General features: G+C 36.6%; 1 protein-coding gene and 1 pseudogene across 1 annotated transcript; both read right to left on the bottom strand.

Moving 5' to 3' along the window:
* Positions 1-154: 154 nt before the first annotated feature.
* Positions 155-641, bottom strand: LOC113354167 (annotated as a pseudogene).
* A 6,952-nt stretch (positions 642-7,593) lies between these two features.
* Positions 7,594-9,087, bottom strand: LOC113352307. The gene is made up of 2 exons (XM_026596142.1): positions 8,014-9,087; positions 7,594-7,854 (listed from the first exon to the last, which is right to left on the bottom strand). The coding sequence occupies exons 1-2, from the start codon at positions 9,085-9,087 to the stop codon at positions 7,594-7,596; spliced, it is 1,335 nt and encodes a 444-aa protein (XP_026451927.1).
* Between the last annotated feature and the right edge of the window lie 14,137 nt (positions 9,088-23,224).

Below are 23,224 nucleotides of genomic sequence, written 5' to 3'. Positions count from 1 at the left end.
ATTGGAGCACTCGTTTATGCCTTTATGGTATTTTCTTTTTGCATGTACACTATTAATTTGATTCGGTTAAAACTTAATATTATCTTTTGAACATTTTGTTGAGTACTACATTATTGAACTCGTAGAGATTTTGAACTGGTACGATAAACAATGACTAACGAGGCACTATACGGGCAACAAGAGGTGTCTTCATCCTTAAAATAAAGAACCTCTGTCGAGTCAGGGAATTTCCCTTCACTGACACATGACCAGCGAAAACTGTTCACCAAATTCGCCAGAGTTAGAGCAACTTGAAGTTTAGCCAAATCCATTCCTGCACATATTCTTCTCCCTGCACCAAACGCAATTAATGACCTTTCCATGGCTAGAGTTGCCTTGCTTTTATCACCACCATCGTTCAAAGCACCCAAGAACCTCTCTGGCATGAACCTCTGCGGTTCGACCCAGACAGTTGGATCATAGTGTACAGCATAGATGTTCACCATAACTGGTGTACCTTTAGGCACCTTCATTCCCATCAAGTTGCTGTCGCAGACTGCTTGATGCGGTACTGCTAATGGCGCGATTGGTTTCATTATCAAGACCTCTTTTACTACTGCATTCACATACTTTAACTTGCTCACTTCCTCAACTGTTAACATTTCTTCTCTTGAATGACCATTTCCAGTTAATTCCTGCACTTCTGCGTAGACCTTTTGTTAGACCCCTGCTTTTTCACCTTGCATCTGATGTGACGTCACTCTGCAAGGAAACAGACACGTGTGCTAACCTCTCCACTGGCAAATTTGTTGAGCCGCTCAATATATTTACATGAAATTTATCCAGACTGGCGAGTCCAGATGTTCTGTAAATTTCGGCGCCTCGCGCATATTCACTTAGTATAAGTTCCTATGGATGTCTTCTATGCTATGTTCCCCGACTGAACTCTTAAGGTTGATATGGCATGACGATTTGTGTTCACTCGCAGCAGAGTAGCATGAATTTCCAAGTATCAATAATAAGCTCCTTGCATAAGGTATTCAATCAGAAAAGCATGCTGCTCTCTGGAAACTAACTTAAAAGAGCTCTGTGTCGACACATAGAATTCAGTCAACCTGACTAACTTGCAGAAGTTAGGGTTTCACGCCTCGCGCAATATTCCAGACCTTGCTTGTCAAAATTTGCGCCACAGCGCGTTGGAAGTGTTGTCGCGCCCTAGCTTGTCGGCCCCAATTCCCATCGACCAATCAGGTAGCCCTAAATTCGCCACGCGCATTCCGAAAAGTCCGTCCCCATGTTACATGTCAGCCTCCTTTCCATCGACCAATCAGGTCGCTTTAAAACCGCCACAACACACTGGAAGTGCGACCACGCCCTAGCTTGCCGGCCTCACTTCCCATTGACCAATCAGGTCGCCCTAAAGGCTCCACACTCTCACCAGAAGTGTGGTCGCACCTTTTGTTTGGCTGACCCCCTTTTGTGTCCAATCAGGTTACTCCAAATTTGCCACCATACATTTAAGGACATACGCACCTTGCAGCGCCAACATGCCATGCTACTTCGGAAACATGCCAACACGCTACCTTGGCAACATGCCATGATACTTCGGCAACATGCCAACACGCTACCTTGACAACATGCCATGCAACTTCGCAACAGGCCAACTTCGTGGCAACCTGCCATAAATAGCCACCCACGACAATTTCTACTCCTGTGGTCGTTTACAAACTATGGACTTGGCATAGCCATGGCTCCATTTGCACAAAAGTAGTGCCACGTGCGCTAATTAGGGTTTCGACAAACCCTAATTTGACCAAACTGCTACCAAAGCCAATAACGTTTCCAGAGCAACAGGATTGGCGTGGAAACAAGGAAAATGTTGCCACGCCACATGTGGGTCCGAATCCACGGCGTTTTGTCTAGGACAAATCCTTCCAACGGCGCCCAGATTTTTCCAGGACAAATCCTTCCAACGGCGCCAAGACTTGTCCAGGACAAATTCTCCCAATGGCACCAAGACTTGTCCACGAAAAATCCTTCCACGACGCCAAACCCTAACTTTGGTTGCGGAGCCAATTTTTAGTTTTGGCCTTATCGCAACATCACTGGCATACCACTACGCCGCGGCTACTAGCACGCCGCTATGCTGCCATGCCATGGCTACGCCACCGGCATGCCATTAGCATGTGGCCATAATCAATGGCCATCCTTCTTCATAAGATGCGATCTCGGCCATCGAAGTTCTCCACACAACCAGTAAGCTCGTGACAAGTTTTAGGCGACTAGCCAAGACAAGCCTAGCATCACATGTTATTTACCTACGGAAAACCTTTCGATTTTAAATTGCCACACGTAGCAAAGTGCTAGATGTTTTCCACGAAAACATTCGAGACATCAAAATATGTCACAAACTGGGGGATGCTCATCAGGATATTGGTCTGGCGGTTTACAGCGGCGTGCAATGCGCCCGTTACAAGAAAGTGTCATGAAGTAGGATAATTAGTGGTGATGAAAAGTAACGGTGAAAAAAATTCATTTCCTTCATCATGGAAGAGTAATGACCGGCGGTTACACGAATTCACTTCCTTCATCATGGAAGCATAACGTCTGGCAGTTACACGTTACTATTTTCTTCCACTACTCAATCGTTTCCACTTCCTACGAGACCATGGTACATTTCACTATGACTTGTATAAATAAGTCTAACCTATTTCCACCAAAAGGACAAGTTTTGGGGTCGGTAACACACATCATCTAAAAATCACCTGGTAGCTTTCCATTCAGCTTACCAGTTTTACTTTCTGATACAAGTCACAAAAAACGCCCACACTTCCAGAATCAACTATTCTGGTCTCAACACTTTCTTCGCTTCCCTCCCTAAGACCAACCCTTCTCCTTCACTTTGTGACCGAAGCAAGCCTGGAAAGGCCATTTCTTGGTTTAGGCCAGGATTGTATAGATTGATCTCTCGAATCAAAAGTACTCCCGTGCAGTACATTGTTTAGGGTTTAGATTCGTTTCTCACCCACACACACCCAAAATTACCAAAATCAGCAGAAACGGTTTTCACCCTCAAACAGTAAATCCCCCCCCCCCCCCCCCCACCCATCCCAAGTGAGTGGAGCGTTATGCAGCTGGCCCCAAAAGAGTTAATTTATATCATGATCGGTGTTACATATCTCTCCCACAAGCGATGATCATCACTATTGAAGTGATATGCAACTTGAGCCCAGAAGATAGTGATTGTGATGCTTCTTAATGCTCGCACAAGGGTACACTTCCTTGCTGCATCTTTCTCGCGCTTGAAATGAAGTTGAAGGTGTCTGTTTTCTGGAATACGCACACGGGGCAGTTCCACTATTCCAGGTACACGCAAAATTAATTGTGCATCTTCAATGCCTTGGCATGTGATAGGATCCGGAGATACCTCACTAGTACAAACCTTCACATAGGCCACGTTTTTTAGTTTACAGTCCAACCACGTTTCAGGTTATTTGTGTGGCTATTGGTCATCAGTATAACTATAGCCACATTTTGTGTTACCATGTAGCCATAGTGCACCATTTAGTCATGGGTTTATTCCTAAACCCATCAACTGTATCCATAGGGTATCGTTTGGTCATGGTTTTCAGTTTAATCCAATCACATGTAGCCATAGATGCGTATATGGCCACATTAAATAATTTTGTATGTGTCAAAAGTGTCGGATGACAATAGACACATCTTTTAGACTGTGACGGAAAGAGGATTTATTTAGCCACATTGGTTTGTTTATGTGTCCATAATATCTGGTTTATTAGACACGCATATACTAAGGAATTGACACATTATATCAAACATGACAAAAGATTGACATATGGTTACTCCATATTTTTTTTTGGGAGGATTATGATATGGCTACACGAAAAACTAATTGTGAACATAGCGTCGGATCCATTAGACACATGAGATTGAATTTTAACTTTTAAAGTACTAGCCATGGTTGTTACCGAGTCTTTTCTAGGCCAAATGCTCCTAGTATGCTTAATTTTCAAGCAACATATGCTAGGGTAATGTTTATGCATGTTCACTGCAATAAATAAACCTCAAGCTCTGGTGTATAGAAGGATACATTACAAGTGATTGTGGCTTCCAAGGTAATTGCAATACAGCGGGTGCAGCCGGGTGTTTTGTGAAAATAAAACATGTATGGTGGAGTTCTGTTGTGTTACTTTCTCCCAGAATTCCCGATATATAACCATGCCAAAATCCAAAATAGGAAACCATATCTTAAACTTTTCATACAAATCTAGAAGGGACTGCAAACGACAGGAGCCATCTGTGAGACCAACCAAACCTGTTTAACTTATCAATTCACAAAAGATTGTATATTTTTAGCCAATATATTTAATGAAAAAATTTAGATCTACAACCAATATTTTTTATTTACCTCTTTCCAAAAGAAAAAAACAAAAATATTACATCAAATTGATTTTGGAGCCAGCCACTCCAAAACTACGATTGCAGTAGGAATGCATTTCTTTTGCTCTTTATATAACAAGACAAAACAATCCCATAATCAAATTCTTGATGTTTTAGATGCAGAGTTCGTTTCCTACAATTCGAGTGTCAAACTTATAGAGGCATCTGATGGCATAAAAATGACTTCGTCAAAGCTCAGGGACAATGTAGAGTGTTGAATAGCCACAACGAACCTGCAACAGGAAAATAGGGTTCTGAGTTCAAAAAAAACAAGGAAGAAAGAATGAGGGCACAACAATTAATACAAGGTGTCAGCCCAACTCAACATAAATTATGGTCAAGACTTCTTACAAAGAGGACTTTCACAAGATATGGGAAAACCCCTGTCAAGTATGGTATTCAAAACGGTTGAGGGTTAAATTGGAACAAGGAAAATGAGATTAAAATTCACTATTCTTCACAGGCTACACAATACAAACTCCTCACACAAGCAAGTGAACCGCTCCATGAAATTCACTTAGGAAAAAGCATCAGTCCGCACCCAAATGCTTTCACCATAAAATTGAGAACCATAAGACCTTTAGCACCATCATTTTAAATGTTTTTTTTTGTGGTTAATGAACTGGAGTTTCCATCATATATCTACAGGGTTACGAATCTAATTTGGGTACTTGGAATTCAATTTCACCATATGCTTTGAGTAATGTTATGAAGTGTATAAAATATTTTTGAAATACAAGTACAACATGTAGTTATAGTGCATGTGCCCATAAATATATTCAAGCAATAGGACAAAAACATACCAACTCTCATTATCTTGGATATCTATTTAAAAGTGACCAGAGTAGCAAGTTGTAAAGTACAGTAGTACCAATTTCAATTGAAGTTCCATATGAGACACGGATAAAATGATGTTATTCATTTTACAAAGAATAAAGCACGCAAACATACAGAAAGCATGCTAAGGAACAGGATTAGACATAAGTTCCATCTTTATCGTTCTTTCAATATCATGTCACTAACCGAATAACCACAGATTAAAGGAAATAAAGCGACGTACCTGCGGGAGTGTGTCATTTTGGCTTGCGTATAAGTAAACCTCGGCAGTCAGTTCGGAAGTAATCATTTCGGGATTCTTTACCCAAGTCTTGTGGATCTACAGACGGCAAGATATTATCATTCCCAGAAAAGATTACTGTACTTAATTCCTCATCGTTGCCATCTTCATCTCTATAATTTTTGGGAGGTGTCACAAAAACAATAGACTTTTTCTTATCTAACTGGTCTTTGACATAACATACCTGCTTAGCTTGTGAGGCTAAAATAAAAGGATCATTTTTGTATCCCAACATAGTAAGGTCAACAATCTTGTAGCCAAGAGCATCTCTTTTGACCCCACGTTTATTATCAACCCAATTGCACTTGAACAGATGAACTTTTCTTTCACAGTAATCTAACTCCCATATCTCTTGCAAGACACCATAATAAGAGGCTTTACCATATGTAACATCATCATCTCTAGATATGTGCATGTCATTTGCTGCAACGCTAACCCCACTATTCTGGTGAATTCTACCATCACGGGATCTTGTGCGGAATAGATATCCATTGATGCGATATACAGTGTATTTCGTTACCTCGTAGTGCGGGCCGTGTGATATCCATCTTAAGTTCTATGAGATACTTTCTCTGTCGTCTTCCAACTCTTTTTGAACCTGAAATTCATTATTAGGATGAACCTTGACTTTAAAGGAATATAACACATCAAACAAGACACTTTTTCTATGACCTATTACCTCATTTTTTAACCAAGCGCCAAAAGTGTTAGAGTGCTCTTTCTCCATCCATGCTCGCTTTTTAGTAGAATAGTTATTTTCCAAATATAGCTTGTGTCGGCTGGTATGTACAATAACCAAATGTTATTATACTTTGTACAAAAAAAAAAACAGGAAAAAAAAACAAATTAATACTTACTCTATGTAAGGCTCAATTTCAGGCGTGTTCTGCATTACATAGAAATGTGCTTGTCTCAACTGTTCAGGGGTAACTATACACGGCTCTTCAGCTGATAACGGTTCTCCCTCCTGAGATGTATTATGCCTATCTAGTGGAATACCAATTGTCCTGATGCTTTTATGGTACTCACAATATATCTCAATCGTCTCTTCTGCAACATTCTCTTCGGCAATGCATCCACAAGGTTGATTCTTGTTTCGCACATGCCCCTTTATAACCTTCATACACCTTTCGAAAGGATACATCCACCGAAAGCAAACCGGACCGCATAACTTCACTTCCCTGGTAAGATGTACAGTTAAATGAATCATGATGTCAAAGAAGGATGGAAGAAAATACTTCTCTAGTAAGCATAACGTCACACAGAGATCCTCTTGCAATTTATCTAGCTCTTCCACCATGATTTCTTTGGCAGATATTGATCTGAAAAAGAAACAAAACCTGATAATAGCATATCTCACAGGTGTAGGCATAATTGATCGAATAGCGACGGGCAAAAATTGTTGCATAAGCATATGGTAATCATGTGAATTGAGTCCGATCAGCTTACGCTCTTTTAGGTTCACAAGGGTGGAAAAATCCGAACAATACCCTTCTGGAACTCTTAACTCGGATAGTGTCTCCAAGAATATGTCTTTTTCTTCCGTAGTTAATGTATAACATGCTGCGGGAAGTATCGTTCCTTTGTCATCTGTCTTAGGGTGTAACTCCGATTTTAACCCCAAACGCACCAAATCCTTTCTGGCGTTTAATCCATCTTTTGTATTCCCGTTGTGCAGCAACGTTCCAACAAGACTTTGTCCCACATTCTTTTCGACATGCATGAAATCAATACAATGTTGGACATCATTATAGCGCCAATATCTAAGTAGTCGCTGCCATATGTTGTACTTGCTCCAGTAAGTGGTTTCCCTGCCTTCCTCTTCCTCACCTGACCTATCGACTTCTTTTGATATTTTTCTGATGCGCTCAATTTTTCGTTTTTCCGATGCGCTTCATCTTTCCACCTTTTCCAGGTGTAGCCTGCACGTCTTCCCCTTGAGTATTCGTCCCCTTCTTTCCCCATGAATTCTTTATACATTTTACCTCCTCATATATTTCTTCCCCGGTCATTGGTTCTGGAGCAGTCTCCCACTCTTATTTTCCGCCAAATGCCCCCTTCTGCCTTCTGAACGGATGCTCATAGGGTAAAAATCTTCTATAACCAACATAAACATTCTTGTTTGAGTCATGAATCCTAATACTGTGCGTTTTTTTCCGACACACCACACAACCATGATATCCAGCGTAGCGAAAACCACATAGTGTACCAAGAGCAGGATAATCGTTTATCATCCACAAAACAACTGCACGTAGAGTAAACATTTCTTGGGCATATGCATCCCATGTTCTCTTTCCCTTCTCAAATAAGAATTGAAAATATTTAACAAGAGGTTCTAAAAAGACATCGATGTTGTTTCCTGGCGCACCATCTATAAGTAACGACAACATGATGAACTTTCTCTTCATACACAGCCCCGGTGGAAGGTTGTAAATCACAACCAAAACTGGCCATACACTGTGATGTTTGGTGCCTGTGTTTACATCAACTCCATCAGCCGAAACAGCTAACCGCAGATTTCTTGGATCACCTTTAATTTCTGGAAAATTGTTATCTATCTCTCTCCAAGCATGTGAGTCTGCCGGATGACGTAAAACACCGTCTTTGTTTCTAGTGGTATCGTGCCATATCAAATCTTCTGTTGTGTGCTTCGATTGAAACAGCCTCTGAAATCTTGGGATGATGTCGAAGTACCACAATACCTTTGCTGGAACATTCTCGTAAACTTTACCATCCCTGTCAACTTTCCATCTGGGTGCTTTACAAGTAGGACACACTTTTTCATCCTTGTACTCATTCCAATAAAGAATGCAGTTGTTGATACATGCATGTATCTTTGTGTACCCTGAACCCATTGCTTTCAATATTTTCTTTGCCTGATATGTACTCCTCGCCATTAAATTACCTTCTTTGGGAAGCATGTCCTTTAACAAGGGTAACAATTCATTAAAAAACATGTCTGATGCACCGTGCTTACTCTTCAACTTAAACAACTGCACAATTGCAGACAACTTTGTGAAGTTGGGACATCCTTCGTATAAGGGCTTTTCAGCATTTTCAAGTAACTTTTTAAACTTTATAGGGTCATCTGCGAACTCTTCTGCAGCCTGCATCATATCTATAGTGTCTGGAGCATCAGCGGGAGTTCCCATTCCAAAATATTCGTCTGGAGCATCAGTGGGAGTTCCCATTTCAAATTCAGCGTGCATACCATTGTTGACGTTAACTGTCTTACTACTAGTTATTGCCTCATCCTTTTCCCCATGCTTATTCCAAATAGTATACGTTTGATCGATTCCATTTACGAATAAATGATCTTCTACGTCGCCAACGGAGCATGCACAGAGATTTAAACAATTTGTACACGGACACAACATAAGAAATTCATCATATGTCTCACCCTCCTCCTTGAGATGGTTGACAGCATACCGCAGAAACGCCGCAACTCCTTCTCTATAACGTTTCTTTGTTCTATCAGTACTCATCCAGGATTTATCCATTCTGAAACGCAAAGAGACCAGTAGATCCATCAGTTGCACTCCAATGAAAGCAAAAACTGATAAATCAATTCAGAAATACAAGCTTAGCATTAACTAATAAATATGTTTCATTTCAAAATAGTAGTTATCCCCTGACTTGACAATTTAGACATACAAGTCTTGAAATTACCAATAAATTCAGCACCATTTGAAACATAAAAAATTTATATGGACAAACATGGTAATAACAGATGAAACAGGCAATATGCAATTTCCCTCATAGAAACCGATAATCATGCCACACAAACCCATAATCAGACATCCAGTATTAACTCAGGAAAATTGGTCTAGTACTTTCAGTATATTGAGTCATTTCAAGTTTTGGAATAACACATACTGAATCTGGAAAACTCAATCTGGAGAAGATGGGAGCAAATGAATCTGGATGATAATAAGACAAATTCTAAGTGGTACTATTTATAATGCAAAGAGTTTGAACTGTGGCCAATTCATAGTGCAGCAGCGAAGATGAAGGGTCTGTATGTCAGCCGCAGTTGGGAGATTTCGCGAGAATGAATTGCAGCAGCTCTAGGGTCAGTGTGTTTGTTAAGTTAGAGTAAACACTGATCTGTGCAGTCGGCAGTTAGAGTCAACATTGTCATTTCACAAACCCATAATCACACATCCACACAAACCCATAATCAAAATGTCATTTCCAATAAGTACTCTAATTGATTAACTTAGCAATATCAGATCATAAGTAGTATGTCCCTAGTTCTATAATTGACATAGTTGGCAACTTTTATATCTCTGGGAGCTCAAATCTTCTTCTTTAGACAGATGTGAAGTCACATCTGTCGAGAAAGAGCTCTAATGTTCATGAAGAATGATTGCACAATGACAATGAGAAAAAAAATACGAAGTACTTAACACTGGTGCATAGTACATCAAGGCTTGAAAAACATACCTATAAGTAACTTTGAGTCAGTTTTAGTGATTCTTTAAAAAAATGCCTTCCTTTTCTGGCTTTTCTCTCCTCGTCTCAAAGTGCTGATTTAGTAGAAATTAGATCCAGAAACACCAAATCCCAGGCAACTGTTGCAAAAAGTTAAGAATTTTATCATTGCAAATTTTCAAATTCTTCCAAAGGTCTTAACTGAAAATGCTCGAAACTGCACGATGGTATTATACATAAAGCAAATCACTAAATTTGTCTCTCCTGGAACTGGAAACTCAATGCTTTCACTGAAGAATAATGACACCCCTGAAACATATTGAAAACAAATACATGTACCTACAATACATCACCCATTTAGCTACAGATTCAAAAACAAATAGGATAACATCAACCATTTAGTTTTATGAAACATCACCAGATTGAATGAAACATCACCCATTCAGCTACAATACATCACCCATTTAGCTACCCATTTTACTAGTCCCTCAAATAGGATAACATCACCAGATAAGTTCTATGAAACATGCTCACAGATTCAACATGATGTACTAAACAACAAATCAGTAGTGAGCACAGATTCTATATGTTGCAGGAAAAAGAATAGACACAAACTTTAGTGCAGCGAAAAAGAATTTTAGTGCACAAACTTCAGACACAAATTTTACTCAACAGATTCTATATGTTGCAGGAGTTAACAACATTTCAGGCAAACATGGGGTATATCATTCAAGACAGAGCATGAAAAGTTCAGAGGTTTAACTAAATTACAATGGGGTTACAGTTCAACAAGCTATCATGATAATTATCAGAGATAATAACTTTAAGGTTTGATAATGATACCTCCAGTATAAACTGGGTTTAGGCACTACCACAGATTGTGATGCTCCTTCTTACCCCCTCCTTGGTTTGTATTTCAGCCTCACAAGTACCTGGTTGCTCAAAAGAGATTGTCAGGACTAACAAATTCAGAGAGCATCAATGCTGACTAACATCAAGGGAACCAGATGAAGCTAACACAGAGTGCAATGGGTTACAGCAAAATTCAAAAAGCTAACATAGTAACACTTATTACTACGCAAAAATCATCTAGTATAATGAGAATTTCAGCAATCTAAGAATGAATGCTACAACATACCTAAGATGGGAGTAAATCAGACTGATTTTATGGTTGAATCTATAGATATTCTAAAACATCAAGGGGCAATAATCCCGCCCAAAAGTTATTTCTTTTGATTTCAACCCCAAAATAAAAAGGTTAGGGTTCAAATCAAAAAATAATTGACAGGGATTATTACCGCTAGATGTTCTCAATATTCTTGATTTCATCAGATTTTCATCCTATGGAGGTGCAGAAATATTTCCAAAATTGAAGACTAAATCTTCCCTGAAAATCCCCTTATTTTCTGCCAGAATATCAGTTGGAGAATTTTTTTCCTTAAGATAGAGAGATATGGATGAAGTGATTTAGAGATTTTAGGGATGAACTGATAGGCGTACATGCCTGTTTGAGAAGAATACCCATTTTACATTGTTAACATCAAAACCGAGCATGTGTTTGTCTCGAACTCGTTAAAATTTGTTAAATTAGTTTGTGAATATAGTTAATTTATCAAAAAAAAAGTAAAGTTAAATTATTTCCCCACACAAATTTAATTAAAATTAAATTATAGTTAATTATAAATTATTCGATTAAAATTAAATTAAAATTAAATTATAAATTATTCGATTAAAATTAAATTAGTACTCGAACTCGTTTCGAATCGATCAATATTTCAGGTGAAGTGTCGAGTCTTGATTATGTAACTAAATTTTGATCATGTAATAACTAAATTTTGATTATGTAATAACTAAATTATGATTATGTAATAACTAAATTTTTCCGTGTCTCGATTCCAAAGGACGAAGTTCCATTTTCATCAATTTTACTCGAACTCGTTCCGAATCGATCAATATTTCAGGTGAAGTGTCGAGTCTTGATTATGTAACTAAATTTTGATCATGTAATAACTAAATTTTGATTATGTAATAACTAAATTTTTCCGTGTCTAGATTCCAAAGGACGAAGTTCCATTTTCATCAGTTTTACTCGAACTCGTTCCGAATCGATCAATATTTCAGGTGAAGTGTCGAGTCTTGATTATGTAACTAAATTTTGATCATGTAATAACTAAATTTTTATTATGTAATAACTAAATTATGATTATGTAATAACTAAATTTTGTCGTGTCTCGATTCCAAAGGACGAAGTTCCGTTTTCATCAGTTTTACTCGAACTCGTTTCGAATCGATCAATATTTCAGGTGAAGTGTCGAGTCTTGATTATGTAACTAAATTTTGATTATGTAATAACTAAATTTTGTCGTGTCTCGATTCCAAAGGACGAAGTTCTGTTTTCATCAGTTTTACTCGAACTCGTTTCGAATCGATCAATATTTCAGGTGAAGTGTCGAGTCTTGATTATGTAACTAAATTTTGATCATGTAATAACTAAATTTTTATTATGTAATAACTAAATTATGATTATGTAATAACTAAATTTTTCCGTGTCTCGATTCCAAAGGACGAAGTTCCGTTTTCATCAGTTTTACTCGAACTCGTTTCGAATCGATCAATATTTCAGGTGAAGTGTCGAGTCTTGATTATGTAACTAAATTTTGATCATGTAATAACTAAATTTTGATAATGTAATAACTAAATTATGATTATGTAATAACTAAATTTTGTCGTGTCTCGATTCCAAAGGACGAAGTTCCGTTTTCATCAGTTTTACTCGAACTCGTTTCGAATCGATCAATATTTCAGGTGAAGTGTCGAGTCATGATTATGTAACTAAATTTTGATCATGTAATAACTAAATTTTTATTATGTAATAATTAAATTATGATTATGTAATAACTAAATTTTATCGTGTCTCGATTCCAAAGGACGAAGTTCCGTTTTCATCAGTTTTACTCGAACTCGTTTCGAATCGATCAATATTTCAGGTGAAGTGTCGAGTCTTGATTATGTAACTAAATTTTGATCATGTAATAACTAAATTTTGATTATGTAATAACTAAATTTTTCCGTGTCTCGATTCCAAAGGACGAAGTTCCGTTTTCATCAATTTTACTCGAACTCGTTCCGAATCGATCAATATTTCAGGTGAAGTGTCGAGTCTTGATTATGTAACTAAATTTTGATCATGTAATAACTAAATTTTGATTATGTAATAACTAAATTATGATTATGTAATAACTAAATTTTTTTGTGTCTCGATTCCAAAGGACGAAGTTCCATTTTCATCAATTTTACTCGAACTCGTTCCGAATCGATCAATATTTCAGGTGAAGTGTCGAGTCTTGATTATGTAACTAAATTTTGATCATGTAATAACTAAATTTTTATTATGTAATAACTAAATTTTGATTATGTAATAACTAAATTTTTCCGTGTCTCGATTCCAAAGGACGAAGTTCCATTTTCATCAGTTTTACTCGAACTCGTTCCGAATCGATCAATATTTCAGGTGAAGTGTCGAGTCTTGATTATGTAACTAAATTTTGATCATGTAATAACTAAATTTTTATTATGTAATAACTAAATTTTGATTATGTAATAACTCAATTTTTCCGTGTCTCGATTCCAAAGGATGAAGTTCCATTTTCATCAGTTTTACTCGAACTCGTTCCGAATCGATCAATATTTCAGGTGAAGTGTCGAGTCTTGATTATGTAACTAAATTTTGATCATGTAATAACTAAATTTTGATTATGTAATAACTAAATTATGATTATGTAATAACTAAATTTTTTTGTGTCTCGATTCCAAAGGACGAAGTTCCATTTTCATCAATTTTACTCGAACTCGTTCCGAATCGATCAATATTTCAGGTGAAGTGTCGAGTCTTGATTATGTAACTAAATTTTGATCATGTAATAACTAAATTTTTATTATGTAATAACTAAATTTTGATTATGTAATAACTAAATTTTTCCGTGTCTCGATTCCAAAGGACGAAGTTCCATTTTCATCAGTTTTACTCGAACTCGTTCCGAATCGATCAATATTTCAGGTGAAGTGTCGAGTCTTGATTATGTAACTAAATTTTGATCATGTAATAACTAAATTTTTATTATGTAATAACTAAATTTTGATTATGTAATAACTAAATTTTTCCGTGTCTCGATTCCAAAGGATGAAGTTCCATTTTCATCAGTTTTACTCGAACTCGTTCCGAATCGATCAATATTTCAGGTGAAGTGTCGAGTCTTGATTATGTAACTAAATTTTGATTATGTAATAAAAAAAAAAGTAAAAAGAAAAAAAAGGAAAAAAATGAAAAAAAATTTAAGTAAAAAATGAAAAATAATGAAAAAATTTATGCCACATTTATATCCAGCCCAGTCAATTACATGGTTTAAGCTAACACTCCAGCCCAGTCCATTACATGGTTTAAGCTAACACTCCAGCCCAGTCCATTACGATTTTACTTATGTTATTTCAAAATGCATCGAATAGGATGTCCATAGTAAATCTAACGGTGAATATATTTATCACAAGCCCAACTAATAGTTAGATTAATAGGGAAGAACCTCTTATCTTACGCTCTGTAACACCTCAAAATTCTGTTCGTTTTATCTTTCCTCCTAAACCAGAGTTACAGAGTGGAGAGAACTAGAGAAACCTAAGCAGAGTAAAAAGGGGATAAAGTTCTAGGCTTAAAATCAGGGAAACATTGAGATTTGTTAGAGTAAAAAGGGAAATCGGATTTCTAAAGTTTGGAAATATTTTTAGGTCTACCGTAGGATCAAAATCAAATGGTATTTTCTTAGGAGATTTTTCCGAAAAAAGGAAATCGTAGACCAAACTCAATCGATTTTTCAGTTCACCCTAAATAATTTTGAGCGGGATGAAAATGAAACACAAAATCTTTTCGGCGGGATTATTCAATCTGTGCGACTTTATAAAGGGCCGTATGATGTTGAGGAATTGCATGGCTAAATCTTATAAAGGTATATCCTGTTCTCAATCTTTCTTTCGTCTAAAAAGCTTAGTTATTCAAACCCTAATTGATTCAAACCTTAATTTTTGAATCAGACCCAATTGATTCAAAGGTTAAGTTTTGACTCAAACCCTAATTCTTAATTTTTGATTCATTGAAAGCAGGGTTTATGCACCTGTTTATTTCTTATTAAGAAGAACAATGGTGTGCATGCATGTTTAAGCTTTTCCTCTGTTATGCTTAGGATATTTATGCAGATTGTATTCTAAGTTGCATAGTGGATGGATAACAACTCAGTCTTCTATGGTTATGGAAATGCTATTCTTTTATGTTTTTTTCTTTCTTTTCCGATGAATCTGATTAATGTTTTTCACACTGCAAACAATAGTTTAAGCTTCTGTGGTTCTCCCTGAAACCACTCGACATCACATTCTTATCTCATTTAGCTGGCCACATTCTCTGTCGTGTATACTCCCGTGTCATTGACGTTTTTTATAATGGGATTATAATTATGTCAGAGCTAGGTCAATTGAATGTTATTCCTTGGTTTTTTTATCTGTCTATTCTGATGAATGTTTTTCACACTGCAAACCAATAGTTTAAACTTCTGTGGTTCTCCCTGAAACCACTAGAAATCACATTTTTATCTCATTTTCATCAACTTTAGCTGGTCAGTAAGCTTCCATCTGTCGTGTATACTCCCGAGTCATTGACATTTTGTATAATGGGATTATAATTATGTCGGAGATCGGCATCCGTCGTTTGTTTTTAGGGAACTTGGTAGGTTTACATAATTGTGTATGTTTGAACTGGAGTCTTTCTTGAGTTCTTTCAATGCTCTAGTAAAAACCTCAGCGATTAATAATTTTTTAATTGTTATATCTTTTAACAATTCTGAGACGGCATCCTGCTCTTGCATCTAATCATACTAATCAAGACCATGTTAGTACTGACATAATCAAGACCATGTTAATTGACTGTTATTTAATTTTTGCTTGTGTCTAGCTTAATAACTTTTGACTTTTGATTGAAAAGAATTCAGACCTTATTTGATTGAATCATATACATGTATATGCAGTTTCCTATATGACTACACAAGAGAATTCGAGTTGGGAGCCAGAGTATGATGATGATGAGTATGCTGAAAATGAGACTGCAGCCCTGGAGGCTCAAGCCTTGCAGAATTTAGGAGAGTCAGAGGATGAAGACGAAGATTCCGATGGTAGTCGCACAGGTTCCGATGGTGATAGCTCCAGTTCTGATGATGAATCGACTGAAAGTCCTGAACAGCCTGGTAATGTTATACTAGCTTGTCTTTTTTTGTTTGCTTTGGACTTAAAAAATATGAGTACACTCTTACACCATGTTTACTCTTATTTTGGGTTTTTGAACTATAAAAAGACACAGGAGCTCCAAACAATACAGTAGAGTCTAAGGAGAATAATGTTCGAGGTTTAACAAGATTGAAGAAGCTAAATAAAAATTTTGACGGCGAGAAGCATGTGATAGAATTTGATAATTTTGGTCGATTTAAGGGGAAATATAAAGCTGAAATTGCTAGTTACATGGGTGTATTGGTACGTCGAGACGTTGGTCTAAGGCACTTGAAGTGGAAGGAAGTGAATTCAGTGATGAGGGATAAGTTATGGCACGAACTATTGGTATGTATATGCTGATCTATATTGATTTTTAATACTATATTTGTTATTAATTTGTTACCTGCCGTTAACATATCCATATTTTGGCAGCGGTTTTATGAAATTGAGGAGACTATGAGAAGACAAATTATGAAATATTTTGGGGAACATTTGCGCAACTTCAGAAGAAAGTTGTATGTAAAGTTCATAGTGCCCAATTTGGGTAAACCTGCTAAACTAAATACTGTTCCTAAACAATATCGTGTCATTGTGAACCAAGAACAATGGGACAAGTTCGTAAAGTGGAGGTTGTCTGATAAATGCAAGGTTGTATATTGCACGTTTTAGTTTGGAAATATTGATATTAATTTCATTAATTAGTCTAACTTTTTTATGAATGAAATTCTTTAAATCTGTATGCTCAGGAGTTGTCCATTAGGGGAGCTAAGGCGCGTAAGAACCACAAATATAACCACAGGACGGGAAGAGCAGGGTATGCAGGGCTGTTGGAAAAATTAGTAAGTCCAGTTTGTTATAAAAAATTATTATTATTTCCAGTTTAAATTATAGTATTATCTATCTAATTTTTCTTCTTGTGTATTTTATAATTAATTAATTTATGAGAAAGAGATCCTTGAAGATGAAAATCCTTCACGGTCTTTACTATGGAGGAAGGCACATCAAAACAAAAATGGAGAATACGATGACGATGATGTTAGGGAAAAATCAGCTCAGCTTGTAAGACGACTGAAACTATCTAGCTATTTGTTTTGTGCTTGAGTAAATGTGAAAATAATTTTGCTTTAATTGATTATCACTTCTAATCCCTTAATTCTTTTTTTGTGCAGGAGGATTTTGATAAGCAGCTGGAAGATGGAACTTTGAGAAAACAACCAGGCAATGATTCTATCACCCTTGTGTTTGGGGAAGAACATGCTGGGCGTGTAAGATGTATAGGCAAGGGAGTGACTCCAACAACGTACTGGCACCTGCCACGGAAAGGAGCATCCAAGGAGCACATTGAACTGAAGAAACAACTGGAAGATGAAAGACGCGCGAACCAAATGGAGAGAGATAGGAAGGATGCAGAAATGAAGGCAGCAATGAAGGCACAAGAAGAAATGATGAGCAGCTTAACCAATCAATCAAAAATGCCTTAATACCCATGTAGTTTCAACCAAAATAACCCTAGTTACAAAGTAATTAGCAAGCCATCGCTTTCTAAAAATCCATAAATAAATATATTAGATATTCACTAGCTAATCGAAATGGAATTGGAAAAACGGAAGAACGCAAACCCTTCTCCGTCTCTCCTTCACGGCTCTATATCCGCCTCCCTTCTATTCGTCTCCCAAAACCGGCCTCAGAACCCCCCCCCCCCCTTTTCTTCTTCACAATACAGAAAATATATACCAAATAAAGGTGTGTCGTCATTCTCTTAATTAGCCTTAATTGAAACTTGCATGCTGGTCATCAATGTGATCTCCCCATATATATATTCTTCTTTATTTTGCTTGCATGCATATTTGGTAGACTTAAAAAGAATCCCACTGGTGGGAAAGCAAAATCTTTTTAATTAATTTTTCTCCCTCCAACAAGATATTCACGTCGACCCATTTATTTGTTCCAATATTCCACTACCTAACAGGCTTTCCTTTCCAACTTCCCAAAACTATGCATATATGCAACGACACATGTCATAGTAACCCCTATAATGTTTTCTGCTTGCATGAAAATCACACGAATGTTCTTCTGAGCCCCACAAAACCATGATTCAGGGGAAAGCATGTGGACGTGCTTGACCTCCTTGTTTTCAATTAGACTGTCCCCCTTGTGTATCATCCCTTCTCTGTCTGGCTTTGGTGTCTCGAGTAACCTTGTTGTTGTTTTTTGTGGCAACCACTGTTTTAGCTTCACATTTCGTCATTTATTCTTGGATGATTGGATTTACTTCTACTTTCTACAAAAGCATTAAAATAGTATTATTAGCAACAATATCGAGTCCTAACTAATATAAATATGGGTACAAAATGTAGCACATACGTGCTTATCAACACCCCCACACTTATATTTTGCTAGTCCTCGAGCAAAACAAAGAATTGACCCGCTACACAGCTGGTCATAAAATGAAATTTTAAAATACCATACACAAGACCCGCTACACAGCTGGTCATAGAAAATACCCTACAAAAGACCCGCTACACAGCTGGTCATAACCCCTAAAATCATAATGATAATATTTTTTTTTATTTTTTTAAGACCCGCTACACAGCTGATCATCTTTTTTTTTTTTTTTAGACCCGCTACACAGCTGGTAATAATATGCAATTTTTCTTTTTTCTTTTTTTTAAAGCCTAACGAAAATGCCACTCCCCCACACTTAACGTTACATTGTCCTCAATGTAATTTAGTCAACCAACGTAGAAATTAAGATGAGAAATTCAAGCAAACAAATAAAAGATAGAGGAAAGAAAACAAATCTGATAGGTTGACTCCCATGAAGCGAAATCGTATGGGTTGACTCCCATAAAGCATAATCTTCGTATCCATGTTTGCGCACATAAAGAACCCCAAATAAGGTGAGGTTGCACCAAAGTAAGCAGCAAAGCATATATATAAAGTCTGAAAAGTTGGGGATCAGTCCAACAAATCAGGTCAGCTGCGAATATGAACCTGCAAACACTATAAACCTCCAAAAAGATATGTAAATCCATTCCCAATTGAAAATAGTCCTTGGTCGAGATAAATAAATCATTTACATGGACAGTAAACATAGAATGTATATTAGTTTCTATTTGGGAAGCACACTATAAATAGGGTTCTAAATCAGCTGAAATACATTCGGTCGACACATTATCTTCACTAGAAATCATTGGAAACAATGTATTGACAATGTGAAAGGGCGAAGAATTATCAAACTCAGCACAATATTTTAAACCTGTATCTAATGGTTCAAGTTTATCAAAATCAGTAACTCCTAAATCTGGTTCTAAGTCCGCTGAAATAACTTCCGTTGTTGAGTTACCTTGATTAACCATTGGAGGGCACAATGCATTGACAATGTCAATATGCATAGGATCATCAGAATCTGCAAAGTGCGCTAAACAAATTGAGATTGGTTCAAAATCAGTAGTTACCTGACTAGTACCAATCGCCTCCACATTCACATCAGTAATCAGGAAATCACAAGATGAGTCAGCAAAGCAGAAGCTCAATGGAGCAACAATATCATGAATAATCGCCTCATCGACTAAGTGATTTATAGAAATCTCACTATTCAAATGACTAGAGGGTACCTCAGTATGAATGTCTACTGTCTCTAAGTCGTTAGACTCAACAATAATATCTTCTGTACAAACATGTTCCTCTAAATCATCAGCTGCTGCATATAACTCTTGGCATGCTAGAACTCTCAACCTTTGCTCCAAACTAGGCGGTGTATGTTTATAATACTTCTCATATATTGTCAAAGGTGATTCTTCACTTACCATAGGTGGGGCAAAAACTCCATACCGTTGCCTCTGCATATATTCCCCAAGCGTCTTATCAGAAGACGTCTTATCAGAATGTGAACTTCTACGCATATATTCTGCAAGTGTCACCTTAGATGACATCTCGTGCAAAGAATTCATCATCCTCAAAAAGGTACCTGAAACAAAATTCTAAAACACTAAAAGAGTCAAAAGGAAAAAGAAATCCTAAAACAAAATAAAAATACTGTACAAAAATAAAACAAAAACCTAACTATTTACAAAATCAAAAATACTAATTACAATATTCCACAACCGCTCCCCGGCAGCGGCGCCAAAAATTGATAGGATCCGTAGATACCTATTTATATAAACCGCAATTGCACGTTGTCTAACTAGTAGAACAATGACAAGTACAGGTCGTTCCCACGAGAAGCGGTGGAAATACGTAATCAATATCTCTAATGGACTAAAAAATAAAGATGTTTTTGGATTTTTGAAAGAATAAAGACAATGAGAAGAATAAACTCAAGTAACAAAACGAATCAAATGGGAGAGTTGGTAACTAGGGTTTAATGTATCCACCACTATTTCTATTAAAATACTGAAATGAAACGTAATTCATGAATTATTTATTGTTCGTTCTATTGACATCATCTATTATATATATTAGAGTCGCAAATATCACTGGGACGCCCTAAGCATGGCACATCAAAAGACTAAACCAAAGCATGCACCATCAAATTGCATTAGCGAGAAATTTATACGAAACTAAATACAGGTTCTCAAATAATACCTGGCTATTCTAAGCATACCCCATCAAAGGATTTAACCCAAGCATGAAATATCAAATAAGTAGACAAATATATTTTCGATCCTAACAATTATGCACAAAGGTTATACGAAACCGGTGACGCAACAACTCATATTATCATTAAATCAATATATAAAATCATGGAATTATTTATTCAATTCAAAATGGTCTATTGCTATATAATCCAATCAATCAAAAATGCCTTAATACCCATGTAGTTTCAACCAAAATAACCCTAGTTACAAAGTAATTAGCAAGCCATCGCTTTCTAAAAATCCATAAATAAATATATTAGATATTCACTAGCTAATCGAAATGGAATTGGAAAAACGGAAGAACGCAAACCCTTCTCCGTCTCTCCTTCACGGCTCTATATCCGCCTCCCTTCTATTCGTCTCCCAAAACCGGCCTCAGAACCCCCCCCCCCCCCTTTTCTTCTTCACAATACAGAAAATATATACCAAATAAAGGTGTGTCGTCATTCTCTTAATTAGCCTTAATTGAAACTTGCATGCTGGTCATCAATGTGATCTCCCCATATATATATTCTTCTTTATTTTGCTTGCATGCATATTTGGTAGACTTAAAAAGAATCCCACTGGTGGGAAAGCAAAATCTTTTTAATTCATTTTTCTCCCTCCAACAAGATATTCACGTCGACCCATTTATTTGTTCCAATATTCCACTACCTAACAGGCTTTCCTTTCCAACTTCCCAAAACTATGCATATATGCAACGACACATGGCATAGTAACCCCTATAATGTTTTCTGCTTGCATGAAAATCACACGAATGTTCTTCTGAGCCCCACAAAACCATGATTCAGGGGAAAGCATGTGTACGTGCTTGACCTCCTTGTTTTCAATTAGATTTTCCCCCTTGTGTATCATCCCTTCTCTGTCTGGCTTTGGTGTCTCGAGTAACCTTGTTGTTGTTTTTTGTGGCAACCACTGTTTTAGCTTCACATTTCGTCATTTATTCTTGGATGATTGGATTTAATTCTACTTTCTACAAAAGCATTAAAATAGTATTATTAGCAACAATATCGAGTCCTACCTAATATAAATATGGGTACAAAATGTAGCACATACGTGCTTATCATCATGCAAAAACACTCACCATATTGTAGATATTTCATATGATAAAAATATGCATGATACTGTGAAGTCGTGCGAATATAAATAAATTAATTATGCAGATACCGTATGGGATTAAGATGTCCACTAGCTACATTGATCTTTCTCGGTGGTGATGATTGTCGAAAAATTGTTGTCGATAATTTTTCAAGTAAAATATCCCCCGAACTATAAAATCAATCAAGTTGTTGTAGAATATCTCAGACAACAACCTAACGAACACTAGATGCGATCATGTTGCGGACAAAATAGTCTACGCAAAAACTATCACGAACTTTGTAGTTGATAGCGTTGTGGACAGATCAACACAACAGTTTTCCCAAACTTTAAAAAATCAATCATGTTGTGGACTGAAAAATCAACACACAGATAACACGAACTTTGGAAATCGATCATGTCGTGGACTGAAAAGTCAAACACAACAGTTTTCTGAACATTGCTATAAAAGCTTAAGAGAACTTTTATCTCGAATGTGTTGTGGAAAGATCGTCAATACAACAGGATTCATGAATGTGTTGTGTATATAAAATCAACACAACAATTTTGAACTCGAACATGTTGCATGCATGTGGATATAAAATCAACACGACAACTGTTACGAACATTGATCTCAAACATGTGGTGGATGTGATGTATGTTGGTTTAAATGGAAGGACAATCAATTTTAAATGTAGTTTTTTAGAAGAAATGATTAAGAAATATTGTTGATCGGATGAAATATTTTGGTCTATTTATATATTGTTTTGTTTATTTATGTTTTCCTAGGGCCTTTGTGGACTCAAAAAAATTTACTTGTTAAGGCATTTAGTGAGATTATTCATTTCTTCCTTTTCCCAAATCGGGACGGAAAAATTTAGTTGGCGAGATTATTCGTTTATCGAACATTCATTTATCGAAGTTAGATTGTAGCAGTTGATGAGGGTTGAGTTTTTTTATCCATACTGGGTTGTGTGAGTGAAGCAAACATTATAATGAGATTTGATGTTAGAAATCATCTAATAACAATAATGCTTACTTTTATTAATTTTATCTTATAGAGTTTAAATATAAATTACCAACAAAAAAAAAACTCACTGGATCATCCACGTCCAATCCATTGGGTGTTGGATTGGATGTGGATAAGGCGAAACTAAACCGAACCAGACCATGATTACCCCAAAATTGGGGGCTAGCATGGGCCAACAAGTAA

This window comes from Papaver somniferum, chromosome 2, assembly GCF_003573695.1.
Source record: "Papaver somniferum cultivar HN1 chromosome 2, ASM357369v1, whole genome shotgun sequence".
NCBI lineage: Eukaryota > Viridiplantae > Streptophyta > Magnoliopsida > Ranunculales > Papaveraceae > Papaver > Papaver somniferum.
The sequence above is the reverse complement of the archived record's forward strand: the minus strand, read 5'-3'. Positions and strand labels throughout refer to the sequence as shown.